Source organism: Dendroctonus ponderosae, unplaced genomic scaffold, assembly GCF_020466585.1.
Source record: "Dendroctonus ponderosae isolate FM_Combo_2020 unplaced genomic scaffold, Dpon_F_20191213v2 Dpon_F_20191213_4, whole genome shotgun sequence".
NCBI classification, from domain to species: Eukaryota; Metazoa; Arthropoda; class Insecta; order Coleoptera; family Curculionidae; genus Dendroctonus; species Dendroctonus ponderosae.
Genome location: NW_026018611.1, coordinates 14,805,728 through 14,824,772, shown reverse-complemented (window position 1 = coordinate 14,824,772; position 19,045 = coordinate 14,805,728). Strand labels below are relative to the sequence as shown.

Sequence of the window (19,045 nt, the reverse complement as noted above, 5' to 3'; positions counted from 1 at the left end):
GACATTCGACCGAAAGTTTGGTATATGTGTGTGCATAGATAAAGACAAGTATGCGTGCTCATACCATAGAATTATGCCGCAGGCCAACCTGGCTAATGCAGGCAGCTAGAAATCGCACATACACATGTGGCTCATTCGCGGCCGCTCACCGCATGTGTTCCCGATCGCGATGAACACACAGCATATTTCGAGACTCGGGCATGTGACCTGTATTCAAATGTGATTAATTTATCTTTACATATAATATAAAGCAAATAGTTAATATATATTAAGAAAAAACGAAAAGGATCTAACCTTCAATGTAAAGAAAATATAAAACCCGAAATATTTAACTACATAAAGCTGCATGTCTTTACAGATAAAAATTGAAATAAATACCTGTATTATGCTATACAGGGTGAGTTATAGCATGAGTATAACAGCTGGACTGTAACGAACAGATGAGCTAAGTTTTTAACTACTCCAACACAAATGATGGTTTCAATCTAAATGTGGCCAATTTAGCCACCTACCACACATACAGGGTGTTTTTTTAGTGCGAGAGTCCATTATTTCCGTTGGTGCTGAACTTTCGAAAAATAGTTTCATATAAAAGTTGTGGACGCACGAAGTTCGCACATTTTAAAAATATCTTATATGATACAGTGTCTCAGAAAAGCGAGGCAAGGTCAAAATGTATTTTTTTGAATAGAGCTACACATTTTTCATTGGCTCATGGAATGCAGCTTGAAACGCTGCATATGCACCGTAAATTGTTTTTTTTCTTACTTGCGACGTTGGCAGATTATCGCCATTTTAGTAAAATTTTGCTTAAAAACATGGTATCTAAAAATTCATTGTAGAAGCAGAAAAAAGCAGTTAAAAAAAATACGGGTTTYCAATCACCACAGATCCGTTAAGAATTCTATTGAAMMAAAATATCAATACATTGTACAGGGTGTTAACAATGTGGACTTCAAGCTAAAACTTTTTAACGCAAWATAACTTTTRTTTTTCAAATGAAAGTACCTGYATATTAATACGTCATTAAATAGACAATTTACAAGGTACAAATTTGCATTTACACTTGAAGCTGTGAAATCAACCGTTTCCAAATCATAATTGATTTTATTTAAAAATTTGAAAAGGTTGTTACATTTTGTAAGGTGGCTATGGAATTCAATAAATAAGCATCAAAAACTGATTATTCTTGACATTTATGGTGCATATGCAGCGTTTCAAGCTGCATTCCATGAGCCAATGAAAAATGGGTAGCTCTATTTAAAAAAATACACTTTGATCCTGCCTCGCTTTTCTGACACTCTGTATCATATAAAATATTTTTTAAATGTGCGTACTTTGTGCGTCAAAAACTTTTATATGAAACTATTTTTCGAAAGTTCAACACCAACGGAAATAATAGACTCTCTTGCACTAAAAAACCACCCTGTATCTTACTTTGGAATCTTCGCTGCTTGTCGCAGTTAGTAGTAATCACAGACCACAGCGGTACTCTGTAATCTGTGGTAGTAACTTAGAAGTAAGGTGTAAATTAATAAGATGCCCATGCTAGCAAGCAGCTAGCATGGAGAGAATGCGATGCTATGGCATACGGATGCTGGAGCTGACAAATTCTTAGAGAGGACTACAAGTTTTAAAGGATAACTCCCGAAAACTCGTAGTACAAAAAAGAGGGTTTTTTAGTTGATAAGAATCCAACACTACTCAGGGTTCGGAACACTGGGTGTCTTCGCGAAGATTTTTATTCCTACAGCCGCCGGGCAAACCAAAAAAAAAGTGCTTGTCGCAGCAAAAAAATGCAAGATGTATTTCTTATTTGGAATGCAACAAAGAACTGGAAAAGCAATTGTCATAATTTAAGAAAATAGTGACGTTCCATTTTTTCCTTATTTTTTATTATTTCGGAAGCGCGCAGGTACGCACGCCACTGGTAAACTTTAACAAAACTATTTTATTGCAAAACATGACTTAAAATTAATAATTCCGGAAGGTTCTTTTAAAAAACTATATTTTGACTAATACAATCGTTTCTTAACTACAGTGGAATTAAACTGTGGCTGAAGCACAAATGGCCCGTCAATAGCTTATATAATTTAATAGTGTATATTCAGCAGAAACGTGGGCTACCTGTTGGTCAGCATTATTACTATACAAGGTTGCCCATAACTCATGCCTCTTTCCTAGCTATTGACCCGTAGAAAATTTTCTTAAAATATATCGATGCGTTTGGAAAGAATTTGTCATTTTGGATTTTTTTCATTAAATTTCAACACCCTATAAATCGCATCGAAGCATTTTTGAGCTATCCTTTATACAGGGTGTCCCACCAGGAACCGCCCCGATCGATATCTGGCAAGCTCTAATTAGGAGAAATTTGAAAATTGAACAATGTGCCGAAGTTATTGGGAGCAAGCGATTTTCAAGATGGCCACCCTTCCGGTTATACCGGAAGTAGGTATCAACTTGCTTATTTTAAATGGAACACCCCATTACATTTTTCAAATTAAGTAGCACATATTCCCTTATAGGAAAAATTAATAATTATTCGAGTGGCTGTAACTGGCAACAATTTTATACCTAAAATTTGAAATATATCAAAAACTGTTATACTTAAGTATAGCATGTTATACTTGAAACATATTTAGAATTTGGAGCAGAATGAACTGGTGGCCATTCAAGGTGGCCATCTTGAAAATATTTTAGATCGCTTACCCCCAATGACTTCGGCACATTGTTCAATTTTCAAATTTATCCTAATTACAGTTTGCAGATATCGATCGCGGCGGTTCCCGGTGGGTCACCCTGTCCTGGGTGATTTTTCCGATGACTAGCACACAAAGCTTGGAAACTACAGAAGATACGAAAAAGGTTAAATGGATATAAAGAATTGCAGTTCTCAATGCATTAGTAGAATATCCTACTCGAAAATAATTTTCTTTTTTCAAAATTTGACAGGTGTCAAGAGATATTTGAAGAAAACTAATTTATGCCAGATTTTTAAATAACTCCTAATTCAGTCAGTATTAATCTGACAGGAAAATATTCAATAGAAACGTTTTATACAATTGTATTCCAAATAGAATGACATAAGATATTCTTACAAATTAACTCTCATTTTTGATAGATATGACATAAACTTGTGTTTTTTCAAACGGAAACCATATTTGGTTATGCCTCTATTAAATAGAGCATTTTATTACAATTTTTTCGAAAATTAAGTGTATTCGAATGAGTTTTACATTTTTAATAAACTTGATCGAAGTTAGCCATGGAAAATAGTATAACGCTTACAGCATTGTTTCCATAGTTCCAAGTTTGTGTCATATGTCAAAAATTACAGTTAATTTGTAGATGTCTCTTGCTATTTTCTTTGGAATGCAATTTTCTACAATTTTTCTAATTAATGTTTTCCTGACAGATTAATATTGACGGAACTAGTCATTGAGTTATTTAAAAATCGGCCAAAAATCAGTTTATTCAAATATGTCGACAGCTGTCAAATTTTAGAAAATTAAAATTGGTTTTGAGCAGTGTATTTCTTGTTCATTCAACTTTCGTTGTATCTGCTGTAGTTTCCAAGATTCCTGTGCTGGTCATCAAAAAAACTCACTCTGTATAGCGAACTAGGGTTATTTGTGGACCTAGAATACATGGTTAAAAGAATGCCCCTTCTTCATGAACCACCTTGTATATTGAAGAAATACAGACATAAAATTTTATATACTGAACTTGTCGCGATACCACATTCAATCATTGAAAATTAACTTTAGAAATCTTAAATTGTTAAATTTAAGTTTGTTACTTTCTTGTGATTCAGTTGCAATTAATTTCTTTTCGAAAAAATATTGGAAACATTAGTAGGAAAAATATGAACGGAAAATTATTTTATTTTAAAATCAGGTGGATATATACATCATTATATTAAAATCAGGTGGGTAGGCACAAAAAAGTTATTATTATTTAGAAATTAAATATTAGAGCCATGTGGATCCCTCTGTAAAATTTGCGATAAACCCTAGAATATAATTATTTTTTAATTTTTTATTTCAGTATCTAAAGATTCCCGTGAATTATTTAAAAAAAATAAAATAAAATGTTAATTTTGCCACCCTGTGTTTTCAAAAACAAAGCCGTTTTCAATATATGTTCGAATGATATTTTTATCCTAAAATTAGCTTTAATATCGACCGTTAAATCCTGCTACCATGAACTAGCTCACCCTGTATAAGTAAAAAAATTTGTGAATCATGTATTCATAGTAGAGATGCACTGTTATGAAACAGTGTTGTTAATTCTGGGTTCATTTTTGCTACTCGCAAAGCTGTAGCTTTACCATAATCCTATCTCACCCAACACACTGACGTCAGTTCACGTGAGTATCACGTCAAATTAAGATAAAAATTGTGAAAAACGTGATTTTAGTTCATAAGCGTCGTGAATAAGTCGTGACTTTTGATCCTAATCTCGTTATAAAAGCTAATACGTATTCTGAAATTAAATTATTATTGACAAAACTTTATTATACAGGATAGTAAAATGTATCAGAAGACAGCGAGATTTTAAGGAAGTAAATATTAAAAATAAGCATTATACTTGCTGTATTCCAACAAAAAGATTAAAACCGGAGTTAAATTAAATAAATGTTTTAGTACAATGTAGATATCTTTGAAATCAAAAATCTGAAGAAATTTTTTTTGAAATATCATGCGGTGTAGTTTTAATTTTTACCTAATTATTAATTTTTTGTTATTTATTTTAGCTACTTTTTTATGTATTTGTTTTTTTTCTTGTTTCTTCGTAGTATCTTCGGCATTAGCATTTAAAGCTACGAACTGAAAAGCGGATCAGGTATATGAATTTACTACTTTTCATGATATTTTTTAACATTTTTTCTTTCCGCCTGGTTAAATTTTTCAACTTTGAAAAGTGTTACATCACAGAATTAAGAATTGATATTGATATATTGACATTAAGTACAGATATCGGCTAAACGATCGAAGGCAAAACAGCTGAATGCTTATAAACTGGTCATATCCTAATGAGTTGATATTGGTTGAAGTGTCTTAGACAGTAAGCTTCAGTACACGCGTTCTTTTAAAACGTTGAATTTAAATACGGCTTAAAGTACTTCTGTTACAGGAATTTATGCGGTCGAACTACTGATCATTCAATGGGGTTTACAACTGAGTCATCTTGTCTCCAACTTTTTCTGCCTTTCAAGTCAATAATTTCTTGCCATGTTTTTCGCAAAAGCCTGAAACAACGTTTTATAATTAACCAATGGCTTATAAACCCGTAAACTTTTTCAACCGATAAATACTCGAAATCTGTGCGCAAAAATCATCTTAAAAATAATTAAAAAAAATTGCGATGGTACCGGGATCCATCAAATTACCAACATATAAGACAATCTTTATAATTTACACGAATTGATTTGTAAAAAAAAGTTGCTTTCCAATACTAGAAATTACTTACAAGGCCTCAGCGCTGAGATCTGCGCAGTTTGGCAGGAAGCTTTTCAACAAATCGGTACAAGGTAAAACGATGATGTTCAGAAAATTTACTTGATCTTCTGGAATCTGAGCTGATTTCTCTCGATCCATCAGGGACAAAGGAGTTAAGCCCATAGCTTTTTCTTTATCACCTTGATTGTAGAACTCTTCTAAAATATGAATGCGATAGTCGTCATTTAGAAATAATTAATTATGCTTATTAAATAAGACAAGTGAAGCAAATTTTAAAGAAGCTGCAATTGTTTTAAGTAGCGCTTTTTAGTCAATAATACTGGCGCAGAACTGCTTTACTCCACATCAGTTTTTATTGTATAAAATAATGTTTAGATCTCACATCGCAGCTTAGTGTTAAAGATAATTTTTGTGTTGATAAACGATAATAAAAATACTAATTTACGGAGTTTTTATAAAAGTTCCTGATGAATGAAATTTCAATGAATTGTTTTCCATGCCTGACCTCGATGCTTATTTCACGAAAACACTAGCTTAAATGTTCCTTATGAATACTGCCTTTAGCATGAATTCAGCAATCAGGTGTTCAATTGTGGGCCCCTCTCACTTGTCTTTACACACCATTTTACTTTTCTACAAATTTTTTGTAATAAACAACACACACATCTGATGTCCGCTGGTTTCTCATTTTGAACATAACGTCCTCATATGGTAATGATGGTCTCCGGTGACCTACTTATAGGGTCCACAAGGAAGGTAAACTTCCTATACTAACTAACTAAACTATATTAATTATTCCGGTACGCTCACTTTTTCTGAGATGGAATCGAAAATGTTTAATAATTCATCAGAACTATGTAAATCATTTTGAAAGTCAGGAATTTTGCTTCACGCTTGAAAAGAAAAAAACAGTGATTGAAATGGCTTTTAGAACTATTCAGATTTTTCTAACCACTTCCGAGAAACAAACTGTTTTTAATTTGTACGATTTTATATTTCAACTTATATCTGGGTTGGATATTAAGACTTTGATCTGAAATCCAATAAGGGTTAGGGGGGGAAGGTAGTTTTGTACGGCTGAATATTTCAAGGAAAATGGAGTTTTTGAGGTATTTGAAACTTTGAGGACTTCTAAATATGAGACAATTTAACTCCTATCTCTTAGATTATTAGAATTATAACCTGAAAAATCCAAATTGACAAAACATACCCTTGCGATCGGCTATTGAAAGTGCCATTAGGACTTCCGATTCTTAACCGTTGCGGAGACATGCCGTTTTCAGATTATTGATAAACTTCAGACACCTCAAAAAACACAAAGTCCGATCTTGAATTCTGGTAGAGCAAAAGAAAATCCCGCGAATGCTATTATAAAAAGATCCTTACAAAGGATGCAAAATTTCACCTCTTTATCTTCAAGTGATAGTAGTATAGTGGGGGGGACCCGAAGGGTCCTGTGAGAAGGCCTAAAAGGCCCTTTTCGCCATTCCTCATCCATTCATCCCCACCTTACCACTCCTGATCTTCGCCACCCAGGCATCCCGTTTCCCTGACAAAGGCAAGAATCCGTTTCCACTCCAAGGAAGACAATTTGATGCGGGAGAGTGTGGAGGCACTTCCTAGTAGACAAGGGCGGATCCAGGGGGGGTGTCATGGGGGTCATGACCCCCTCCCCTTGTGCTGGGTTTACAGCAACTAACGCTAATTTTCTGATTTCATACACAACAAAAGTCTGACTTTCTTCTACTTGTTGGGATTTCCACCTTAAATTTCCGTTCAAATCTAAGCCCTCTGTCAGATGTGACCACCTTTAAAACGTTGACCACATACGATTGGCCCCGACCCCGACGCATGGCGGTCCCTATTTTTTAATGTCCTTGAGATGGGTGGTTGTCATGCCTTGTAGAGCTACATTCTATCCTCTGTAGCGCCGCAGCGGCCTCCCTACGTATCCACAGGGTTAGCTCAAGGAGGGGCTCAACGCTAAGGAGGTCAGGTCAGTCTTTGCAGACCCGCCAGTTTTCTTCTCCTTCTCCTGCTCCATCGCCGGGCCACCAGACCACGTAGCCAGAACAGAGCCTCGGTCTTATAGCGGCAGTGTACAACCACTTTATAACTTGTGGTTTTAGGCCCCAGTTTGCCCAATTTTAGGCCTCTCCCACGTGGGCAAGAGCTTTTCCGGACAACATTGGCGCCTTATATTCTTTAATTTTTCTAGTCATGGTAAGAGTAATGGTAATCCGGCACTGGTGCACGATCTTTCTATTATTCTACATGCAACCTGCATTCTCTCGCAGACAACTCCCAGAAACTTTCCCTTAACGAGGACTAGGCCGTCGTCCGCATAGGTGTCGTTGTAGAACCGCCCCAGAAGCTCGTCCGTAATCCGACACCACAGGCGGGGGAAAAGGCAGCTGCCTTGTGGACTCCCCTACCTCGATCTGCAGCCGGTCGCACCTTATCGCACTCCGGACCCAGTTTATTATTATCAAAAGATACTTCCTCTGTTAGGTACCTGTATATAATCTTTTCTAACGTTTTCATAAGAAAATACGTTAAACTTATGGGTCTGAATGATTTAGCCTCGGGGTAGTTAGTCCCTTTTACCGGGTTTCTGATTAAAGACGACTTCCGCTGACCGCCAATCATTAGGGACATATCCCATCGCCATCGCTGACCCTGAAGATCCTTTCCAGAAGCAGGAGTAAGATATCTAGGCTCGACTGCAGCCTTTTTGGAATTATCCCACCTGGATCTGCGGCTTTTATATGGAGAAAATTACGAAACCGTTCATCTGATAGTCATCACTGACTACTTTTTTGGCCGCGGTCCAGTAGCATTCGTTGGGACAGACCTTGACCTTCGAGCCCCCGGTGCCCCCGTCGCCTGGGAAGTGTTTCGCTAGAAGAAGTTGTATGGTCTCCTTTCTCGTTTCCGTCCAGGTGCTATCTTCCTTCTTAAGGGTTCTTATAATGTTTCACCTCTCAGGCGCTGAAGGACTTCATTCCACCACGGGACAGTAGAGGTTCCAACCACCCTAAGTTCACACGATTTCTAAAGGCTGATGTTATGGCATCATTTAGCCTTCTTACCACGGGTTGCTCTCTGGAGGTTATGTCACCTTCGATATCTTCGAAAATGCGCTCAAAGTGTCTTTTCATTCATGAGTTGATCACATATGTGTGGATGTGCCATAGGGCGTCTTTAAGTAAAAACTACCGATCGGCTTAAATAGCCAGATTTAATTGAAATATATCTTGCTAGCTTAGAAAGCCACATATTTATAAGATTTTCATACATTTTTGTTCATACTAACAAATTATTTATCATATCATTTAAGTAAGTATGTTTAGACAGCGGGTTTGCAACTGAATTTCGGGTATTGTTCTGCATTTGTTTATTATTAGAATTACAGTTAATAGTAAATTAAACGGTTTTCGAAAGCTGGACAAAAAACTGAACTCACATCAGCTGTTTGTTTATTTTAATTAAAAACTGGATTGATGCTACGGTTTACATGTAGGTTCATCACACACAGTATCGAGTCTTTTAATCAAAATAATCACCTAGTGTGAGCGAAGACTTTTGCTCAGGGAGACAGTTTAATTCACTATTAACTGTTACCAAGATTTGTGATATTTCCTTGATGTGCCTTGACCGATCTAAAACACAAAACTCAAGATATCGTCCTTTTTTTATATTAAAAATAGTCTTGAATATGACCCGAATAAGATGCCGAAACGTTTACAATGCCACGTACGTTTTGTAGATCGTATGAGGTAGGCCTGGGTAACTCAGTGAATTTTTAGGCGCTGGTGGTGCGCCAACTGAACGCACCGGCGCAGTAACTCAGTTCCGTTGTTGAGAAAACGTTTCTTAAACTATTAGTAAAAATGAGGTGACCTCTACTTAGTTGTTTGGATAAAGTGGTAAAACATTACTGAAAAAAATGTCGGAGATCTTTTTTTTAGATGTTACTATTCTAATCTCGGATCTGGTAAAGTTTAAATCCACTTTAATAAATGAGTTATGATTCATCGCTTAAGGAGTTCTAAATCATCAACTCAGAGAGCGGCAACAACTGAAAAACGCAACTCAACACAGTGTTACCCAGGCCTAGTATGAGGCATCTAAGGTGCCTTGTCCTAGATAATGACGAAAATAAGTAGGCAATTTAATAAAATATCTTACTGATCACATTATCGGTCAATGTCTTGGCAACCATGTAGGGTTTACAGGATCCGGACAAATCACAGCTGGTCATCATTATAGCTTTGCAGAGCTGTCGGTGATGTCTGTTTCCCCAGTCTAGTCCCTGATCATTGCTGATCTGCAGGAGCTTGATGCGAACTTTGAAATAGTTGGCCAAGTCCGTGGCAAGGATACAATGTTTCATTTCTGCGCTGATTTGCTGCCATAACTCAGTCGGAATATCGTAAAACGGAAAAGCCTAAAACCGTTTTAGCCAAGTTGGTACCTAGCGCTTATTCTAGAAATAGACCGAAGTTAGAACGCGCGATTACCACATTATATTGATCTGAGAGTCTTAGTCCTGACCTGAATTTTAAAATACATTTTGACGCAAGTAATGCCACAAATGCAAATTAAATACAGTCAGAAAGAGCGAGTAGAAATATCTTACTATACAGAAAAAAAAAATATATATATACAGGGTGAATCAAAATTGGCTTCATTCCTTTTAAGGAGTAATAACGGAGTACGAGAAAACTATTCAATTTTTTTTTCGATAATTTCTACAAGATTTTAACAATTGAAAATCGAATTTCAACCTTGTTAAACATTATTTTGAAATTTTTGATATCAAAAAAGTTCTCTTTTACAATTTTTTGATGTAAGGTCAAAGCGGCAATGATATTTTTTTGTCATCAATAGATAGTTACACGTGGATAGCACTTGTCAATAATACCAATAATTGGTCAAACCGTGACTTACTTCGAAGCTCCTTTCACGAATTTGCGGATATGCGATTAGTACCAGAGAAATGCCACAGTAACATAGCAGAAGTGATAAGAACTCACGCCAACAAAGGGCTAGAGATACTGGAGATTGTTCGGGTTCCAGACCCAGAGGAACAAGAATTGGAGATGCTTGCAGCTAGGACTGGGTAAATCAATGAATTTTTCGGGGTTGGCAAAGTGTTGCGCAAATGCAACGGCGCTACGTAACGTAACTCAGTTTCGTTGCTTGGAAATGTTGATGACTTTTTTCTTTATTTTAAAGGACATTAATAACAATATTTTTAAAATGTCTTCAAATTTCAGAATTTTTCAGTTTCAGCCAAGTTACTCTTTCTTCACTTAAAAATGCTGTCAATATTAGGTATTTTCAGTGAAAAATTATCGTACTATCAATATCGTCGTTTTGTAAAAAATGAAACAATTTTCTATAAAAAAACGAAAGTTTATAACAGATTATTTGGACATATACCTTCATCACCCTAAAGACTGTAGAATTTGTTAAAAATGTGGTTTTTTAGTTTTGACTAATTTTTTGGCTTTACTTTCTACTTAAAAACGCTCTATTTTGTAGAGTTTCACTTAAAAATGCTGACGATCTGGAGGACGTTTACGCGAAAAATTACAAGGTAAATTTATAGCTTTGTGAAAATTTTATAAAAACTTTTTTCAGTGTCGAATTCCGGACTTAAACTAAAATAAATTCCTACCGTTTTTTCCGGAAAACCATCAAGGTTTTCTCCAAAACCAATTAGAAAACTAAAAGTTTTTAATCCAAAACCCAAAAAGCATTTTTTTCTGGTGGTTTTCTTCTTTTTTGACAATAATAGGGTGGTTTCAGCCAAAAATTACTAAATTAATGTTGCTAGAAAATTCGCCTCATTCATGCCAGCATTTGCAGGGTACTTTAGAAAACTTTTTTACCGAAAGTAATTAGGACTATCTTGAAAAAACGACCACAAAGCAAAAGTCGCCGCCCTCATCGCTCTGAGGATTTCTAAAGTTCCTCTAAGTTTTCAGGTCATTCCAGTTTTGGCAAAGTTTCCATTAGGTAAGCAATTCTTTCTACGCAAAAATCGCATTATTTTTTAGTTTTACTTAAAATACTGGCAATGCTCAGGCATTTTCTGTGAAAGATTATAAGATACATTTTATTAGAACACTGCGCCTCCTTAACCGCTTTGCAAAAATGTTTAGAAAACTTTTTACAGCTTCGAATTATGGACAAAACTCTAATAATTATTAGTAGGTCCTTTTCCAAAAATATTTCCTCGAACTGAAAAAGCGAAAGTTTATAATCATTTATTTGGAAAACACTTGGAAACTGGAATTTCTTTACTTTTAGGTCAATATTTATAAACAACACTGTCTCTAAACAGAAAAACCGCGTTTTTCCTAACGTTTTCCTGTAAAATACTACTGAATCTTTTATGCAAAAAAATGAAGAGATCGATTTTATATAGAAAACATGTCGACTTTCTTTGGACTTAGTTCTGTTGCTGGGAAAATCTAGATTACTCTTTTTTAGTTGTTTTAACAAAGGAGTAAAACGTTACTCAGAAAAAATGTTAATAACCCTTTTTTAGATGTGAAAATTCTCGATCTCGGGTCTCGTAAAGCTTTAAGAAATGAATTATAACTCGTTAACCGATGAGTGAGAACTCGTTAATTCAGAGAGCGGCAACAACTCAATAGCGCAACTCGACACAGTGTTAGCCAGGCCTAATTGCAGCAGAGCCTTCCAGGGGCACTCAGAGCATTGCACAACAACTGACATTTTCCCAGGCTCCAAAGAAATACCGAGGAAGGGTGTGATTAAGATATTGACAAAAGCAAAGAGGAAAAAGACTTATTCTATGAAACACTACAGGAAGAAGTAAGGAAGATTCTAGTAACAGAGAAACTCGTTACAATGGGCGACCTAAACGCCAGAATTGGGAACAACATAATACCCGGAATAAATCATCGATTTAAGGAAGACCATCTTAACGGCAATGGTGAAGCATTTCTTCTGAAAGACTTCTGCACCCGCCACAATATGAGAATAAGCAGCAGCTTCTTCAGACATAAACCGCAACACAAAATTACCTGGCAAAATTCTCGAGGACAGTGCTCCACAATAGACTATATCATATCAAATAGAACCATACACCCAACTGAAGTATTAGAACCCAGAAGTCTAACTTCCGCCAACATGGGTTCTGACCATTTCTTAGTCGTGTGTACGTTCCGAATAAGAATACAAAAAAAGAACTCCTGCAAACATCAACAAGGAAAAATTCAATATAGAATCTATCAGAGACCCGACCACTAAAGAACTCTACAACGCCTATCTCAAAAAATTGAAATTAACTACATCACAGAGCAAAATGACGTAGAAAAGTGTGGGAATAAAGTGAATACAAATATCGCAAATGCAGCAACTGAAGCTATAGGCAAAAGAAAAATCTCTACAAATAACGCCTTCCGAAACAATGGTATACCACAGAAGCACTAGCAAAAGAAAAACGGATTGCCTACTTAGCATTCAGAAGCAATAGAACACCTAAAGTACGCAACCACTAAAATCAAACAAGAAACAGAGTCAACATAGAAATAAGAAATATCAAACGAAACTACTGGGAGCAATTCACCACAGAAATGGAACCCGACTTATATGGCGCGCAAAAGAAAATCTGGGAAATGCTGAGAAGAAGAAAACTCGACATTACAGAATACGGGCAAACACAACAAATAGACGAAGCAAAGTGGAAAGACTACTTTAAAAAATTATATGCCAGCGAAGAACAAGAAAGGCTCGAAGAAGAAAAGGCGGAAAATCCGGAACCGGTGGAAATATCAGTGGAAGTCACTAAAAAATTGCGAGATAGATTAAAATAGAAAGGCGCCTGGCTTAGATGACATACCAAATGAACTATTGAAAGAGGGCGGACCAGTACTAATGGCGAAACAAAACTGTTCAATAAAATTTTAACAACTAGAACAATCCCAAACGAATGGAAGAAAAGTATCATTATTCCGATATTCAAAAAAGGTGATAAGAAATCTCCTGAAAACTACAGAGGCATCATCTAGCTCATCATCACTACTAGCCTCAACTATGAAACTGTTCACAAACATTTTAGAATCAATTATCACCGAACCTTTAGTTATGTCAGAAGACCAACAATGTTTCAGAAAAAATACATCGACGCTGGACGCTATCTTTACAATCAGGCAATTGTCGAAAAAGCCATTGAGTACGGAAAACCCGCATTTATGTGCTTTATCGATCTCACCAAGGCCTTGGATCGAGTAAAATTGTTTGATGTTATCAACATTTTAAGGAGGAAACACATACCTGAAGCTATTATACGAACTATCAAGCAGTTAAACGTCAACACTTTGACTCACATCTTAAAGAACCAAAAACTGACAGAGGAAATTCCACCACCATCGGGAATTAGACAGGGAGATTCTCTAAGCCCCCAGCTGTTTAACATCATAAATGAGATGATAAGTCACGTCAAGAACTCGGGCAGAGCGTACAGACTTACTTACAACTGGCGAAATAAAAATCATTTGCTATGCCGACGACGCTGTAATCATAGCTGAAAGCGAGGATGACCTTCAAAGACTCTTGCACTATGTCAAAGCTATGGCCTACAACATTCAAATATCCACTACCAAAACAAAAACACAATCATCTCCTAAAGTGTGTCAAAGTACCTTTGAATCATTTCCTCGAAGGTTTACGGCATCGAATGAGGAAAACAGATATGGGACTTAACCATACTTACTTTGTAGATGAGCATGGCTACTTGAAAATGATGGTTCTCCAGAAATGATTCATCATACAGTTGAGACAACGTCTGTTCAGTTTTTTGTAAAAAATTGTTAGTGTATCCCCCATGATCTAAATCATGGCACACGCAGGCTATAATAAGAGCTTTTATCTGAAAAATCACCCATAAGTATAGACGTTCTTTACATAACGTAGCATATGCACCTCTACATTGGTAAATAAGGATTTATTTCGCAATAGAATGTTGTACATGCAATGTGCAACGTTAAAAGCATGTTCCCAGTTATGATAAGGGTTTGGTCGATAACACTTTCTAACAGTTAAGATAAATTCTTTTAGGGCATGTACATTGACTTCTTGAAATCCTACCACTGTTCTAATCATGTAGTAAACCATCTGTGGCATAATTGGTTCTTCATCGATAGAGACGTACCATCTGAAACTGGAAATGACAAAAATGATTACGAGATAATTTCTAACTTCGAAATGTATTACTCGCTGAATCCGCTGGGTATTGAAACTTCGGGATTTTTCGAAAAGTTTGAAATATCGTGCACACAAGGCTTTAGTTGCAAACTGAGAAGGTTCAAATTAGATTCATTTAAAAGGTCCTGAAAATGTTAGATTGATCATAATTTATATATTTTGTCAATGATGAGAATGCTCTATCTAACCGTACGATGCATTTTATCATTCAATTTGGCATAGTGCAAAGCAAGAGCACAGTAGACTGAAAATGTTTTGAATAAGTTCTCATCTGACGATGTAAACACCACTCCGTTCATCTTGTTAACTACTTGAACCACACCTGAAAAGTTAATGTAGATATGAAAAAGACAGTTGACTATATGCTCTCTATAGCCCTTTAAGTACATTTCATTGGTTATTATGATTAGACAAGAAACATTTGATTTTAATAATACAAACACTCAAAATAACAACAAAATAATACAGTTTGTATGTTTTCGCAGAAGACATATTTGACACAATCATTCTTCATAGGACTCTTTTGCTCTTTGCTGTAAACATGATAATTCAGCTAATTTGATAGCTCGAGTTGCTCGAGGCTCGTAAGGGCGCAGTCAAGTGAATTGGCTCGATTCATCACATGAGACCTTGTTCTGGGATAGATTTAAACCGTTTTTATTTTTGGTTTTTATTTATCAGTTTACAGCTTGTATTTTGTGAGAGAAAAATATTCTAAGCGCATTTGCATCTCACACGGGTAAACGAAACATAGACTTTTCATATCACCAACACTTTTTGTTAAATTATAAAAAGTAACAAGTTCTGTGCAGAATTTGTTCGATTTGTGTTTCTTCTTGGTCATCGAGGTATTGGGCAGCTTGGGCATAAGTTCTATTTGTCCTTTTTGGTTGGAACGTTGTGATAATGATGGGCACGGTGTGGAAATAATTTTCTTCTCTCAAATTGGCGAATATAATTTTTGTTACAGCTGTTTCAGCAGCTGTAGATTTCGCAGCCTCGGTAGTTTGCGCGGTGTTTACTCGAGCAGTTGGTGCATTTCACATTACCATCTCGCATTTTTCGAGGCAATTCGTCGTTAGATGACAGTCGGCATATTTGACGCATGGGGGTGTTTTACAGTAATTCTTGAGCCGGCATGCATAGTCGATCTTTTACGATGCGCCGGCCTCCCGACGTTCGCATGAAGGAAAATTTGGTTGCACAGTAGATCGGTTAGTAGCATTTAAATGTTGATCGGCGTTGAGGTGGGAATTTGTCGGAGAGGGGTGTAGGCATCTCTGAGTGATCGTCAAAGCTATTTTGTGAGCGAAGCTGAAAATTCTTAACTTCTCGTTTTTTTTATACTATTTTCTTTATTTCCATATGGCGTTCCAGTGCCGACTTTTAAAATGACTTCAACAGCCAACTAAAAGCACTGCTGAACTTTTACCTGAAAATTAATACTATCACCGCAAAAGCGGACGGCGCGATATTGCGCATGCTCATTCTATGGGAGACGAACAACTTTACATCAAAAACTCGTTGCCTTTGCGTCGACGGCGGCACGCTCGGCTATCCGCCAAAACATTGCCCGGCAAAGTGCCGACGATCGACTATGCATACCGGCCTTGGTGTGTCCGAAGTCTCGAAAATGATTGCATTTGCATGATGATTCTTGTTATTCGTGGTGGCTCAAATTTGACTATTTTATGTCCCAGTAGGGTCGTGGGCCATCTTTGTTGTTCATGTTCGTTTTTAAACCTTTAAATCATATTGGAATATTAAGCTTTATAATTTTGTGTTTTATATTGTAAACATCAGTCACTACGTGTCCACGGGTCCGTAGTTCCTTGATGATGTACTCTGGATTAGTGAACGGGTGCATTCCTTTTAGTACTGTTCTGTAAGTTTTCTCGGACTTTGGTTTACATGTGTGGTAGGTATTTGGTTCCTTTTTCATCTAGAATTTCAATCAGGATAGAAAAGTGTTCTGGGTTTGTTAGTTGGATTTTCAACGTTTCCGAGCCAATAGTTTTGATCGCATAATATTCTATGTTATGCTCTTGGAGTACCTACTTGGTGAATATTATCAGTGTATTGGACGTTGTACACAGTTATTGGTGGAGGCTGGAGAGGTTTAACGAAGGTTAGATCGTCTTCGGTATTGTCTTCTACATCTGGTTCCAAATCACCAAAAGTCTTGATGGTTGGTTTACACCAATTAGTTTGCTTAGCCAGTAGTCTGTGAGTCTTGGCTGATTTTTACTGTGAAACTCCTCGGGGCTGCGCATGCGCTTTGAATAACTTGCAGTCTTCCAACATTTCGGTGATTTCTGATGATTGTGGTGTTAATTGCATGGGTTAAGGCCGGTATGCATAGTCGATCTCTTACAATATGCCGGCCTCCCGATATTTGCCGAAGGCAATTTTGGGTGCACAACCGATCGGTTGAGCATCTGACGCACGCTCATTTTAATGTTGTTTGGCGATGCTGTGGGAATTTGTCGGAGAGGGGTGTAGGCAACTCCGAACTATCGCCAAAACTATTTTGCGAGAGAAAAAAGAATTCCCAACTTCTCGGTTTTTAAATATTATTTTTGTTTTAAATATATAGATAACGATCTCGATGTATTGTGCAGTGTTAATCGGGATAATTCGGACTTAAAATTAAATTTGATTTACGTACCACAAAGGTACGTAAAGAAAATACCAACAAGTTGTGAGTTTGATAATATTGGTGTATTCGAGTATGCGAGTATTCGATTATTCGAGTATTCGCTTGAGAATATTCGAGTGAGTGAGAATATTCGAGTAATGACTAGACATAATTGTCTGTTATTGTAAAATAAAGAGTTTGATTCCGAGCCCTAGTTTCCACCATAAATATGTCTTTTCTTAAATAAAATAGTTATTTTGCTAGATTTTCCACGATTGATATAGTAAATTTCCGGGTTAAAAATCTGATGATTTTGATGAAATTTGAAGAACTCAGCTGGGATATTCACATCAGACCACGAGATGATCACGCAATTTGGTCATATAATTGACGTCTTTTTTAGGAGCTTACTCATAAATTACGTTTTTTGTCAGGTTCGGCGCTGGATGAGAGGAACATTTTTGTGCGTTAGTAACTTGGCTTTTGGGTTCAAAGCTGCAAATAGAAGTTTCTCAGACTCGCAAAACTGTTACCGACACAAATCGAAGCACCTGAGTGTCAGAGGTCGATTCGGAAGCTCGCCACAGATTCTATAAGAAATAAAACTGCTAATAAATATTTTTGGAGGCCAGTTCGACATTTCAAGTTTCCACCTAAAACACTGTAGATATACCTATGATTCGTAGTTAGCGACGGAAATAATTGATAACTATAATAAAGCTAGGAAACAAGGATTGCATATGTACTGTAAAAATGACAAACCTAAAATAATTTTTTCCAGGCTAACTATAGGCATGCAAAGAATAGATCGTGTGATAAATCCCGTTCTTTTTTCAACTTCAGTAAAAAACCGGGGATCGTTATATGCATCCCTCAAATTGACTGTTACTCCGGTTCTGGCTACTAATCCTGGAATACTACGGTCTTTGGCTAGACGTACTTTAATATTTTTTTTGCGCATAGTTGTTCCTTCCGAGCCATCAATTCCTTCGTCAAATACTTCTGCTGTCATATCGCTACTCTCTGGATCTATTATGAAAAATGATCCACGCTCAGCTCCTAGTGTTGCTTTGGCAAATTTCTACAAAAAGCAATTAATAAACTTTATTAAAATCTAACTTAAAGAATAATTTAGTTAGCCATGGACACAAATTAATATGAGTCTCTTGTGCGTGATGGCTGGATATGTTTCAGTAAATATCCAATAAATTGAAAAAATAAAATTATATTTAATAGGACTTAATGCTTTTTGAAAGTATTAATATCTGGCCTGTATTACACGTATTGGATAAATTCATTATTCTACCATAGAGAGAAAAGTAAAAAATGGAGAATAAAGAAAGCAACAATGGAAAAGATTAAACGATGTCAAAGGAAAATGAAAAGTGCTATGCTTGGAGCGAGATTACAAAACCGAATAAGAAACGAACATATAAGACAGAAAACAACCCACATAGCAAAATGATATTCCCAGAATATTCCTGGAACACTCATGTGATGGACATGCATATTCCTGGGACATACATGAGTTACATTATGAACATTCCATGTATGTCCCAGGAATCTGTCAGAGTTAATACACTGAATGTAGCTTATGCGAAAATTTTTCGTGTGTGGTTTTCTCACTGGATCTGGAGATCTGGAGATCTGGTGATCTCTAGCATCTTCAATGCTTCAAGTCCACAACAGCGACATT

The 19,045-nt window shown here is 36.4% G+C and overlaps 1 protein-coding gene across 1 annotated transcript in view; it reads right to left on the bottom strand.

The window, feature by feature from the left end:
* Positions 1–4,942: 4,942 nt before the first annotated feature.
* The window catches only part of LOC109535547 (cAMP and cAMP-inhibited cGMP 3',5'-cyclic phosphodiesterase 10A), a 28,878-nt gene continuing 14,775 nt past the window's right edge, over positions 4,943–19,045 (bottom strand). Inside the window, exons 4-11 of the mRNA XM_048665491.1 lie at positions 18,112–18,430; positions 14,900–15,033; positions 14,721–14,836; positions 14,430–14,667; positions 14,221–14,376; positions 9,657–9,915; positions 5,476–5,662; positions 4,943–5,254 (exon numbers count right to left, since the gene is read on the bottom strand). Coding sequence (XP_048521448.1) covers positions 5,164–5,254; positions 5,476–5,662; positions 9,657–9,915; positions 14,221–14,376; positions 14,430–14,667; positions 14,721–14,836; positions 14,900–15,033; positions 18,112–18,430 — 1,500 coding nt within the window. The 3' untranslated portion in view covers positions 4,943–5,163. The remainder of the gene's footprint in view (positions 5,255–5,475; positions 5,663–9,656; positions 9,916–14,220; positions 14,377–14,429; positions 14,668–14,720; positions 14,837–14,899; positions 15,034–18,111; positions 18,431–19,045) is intronic.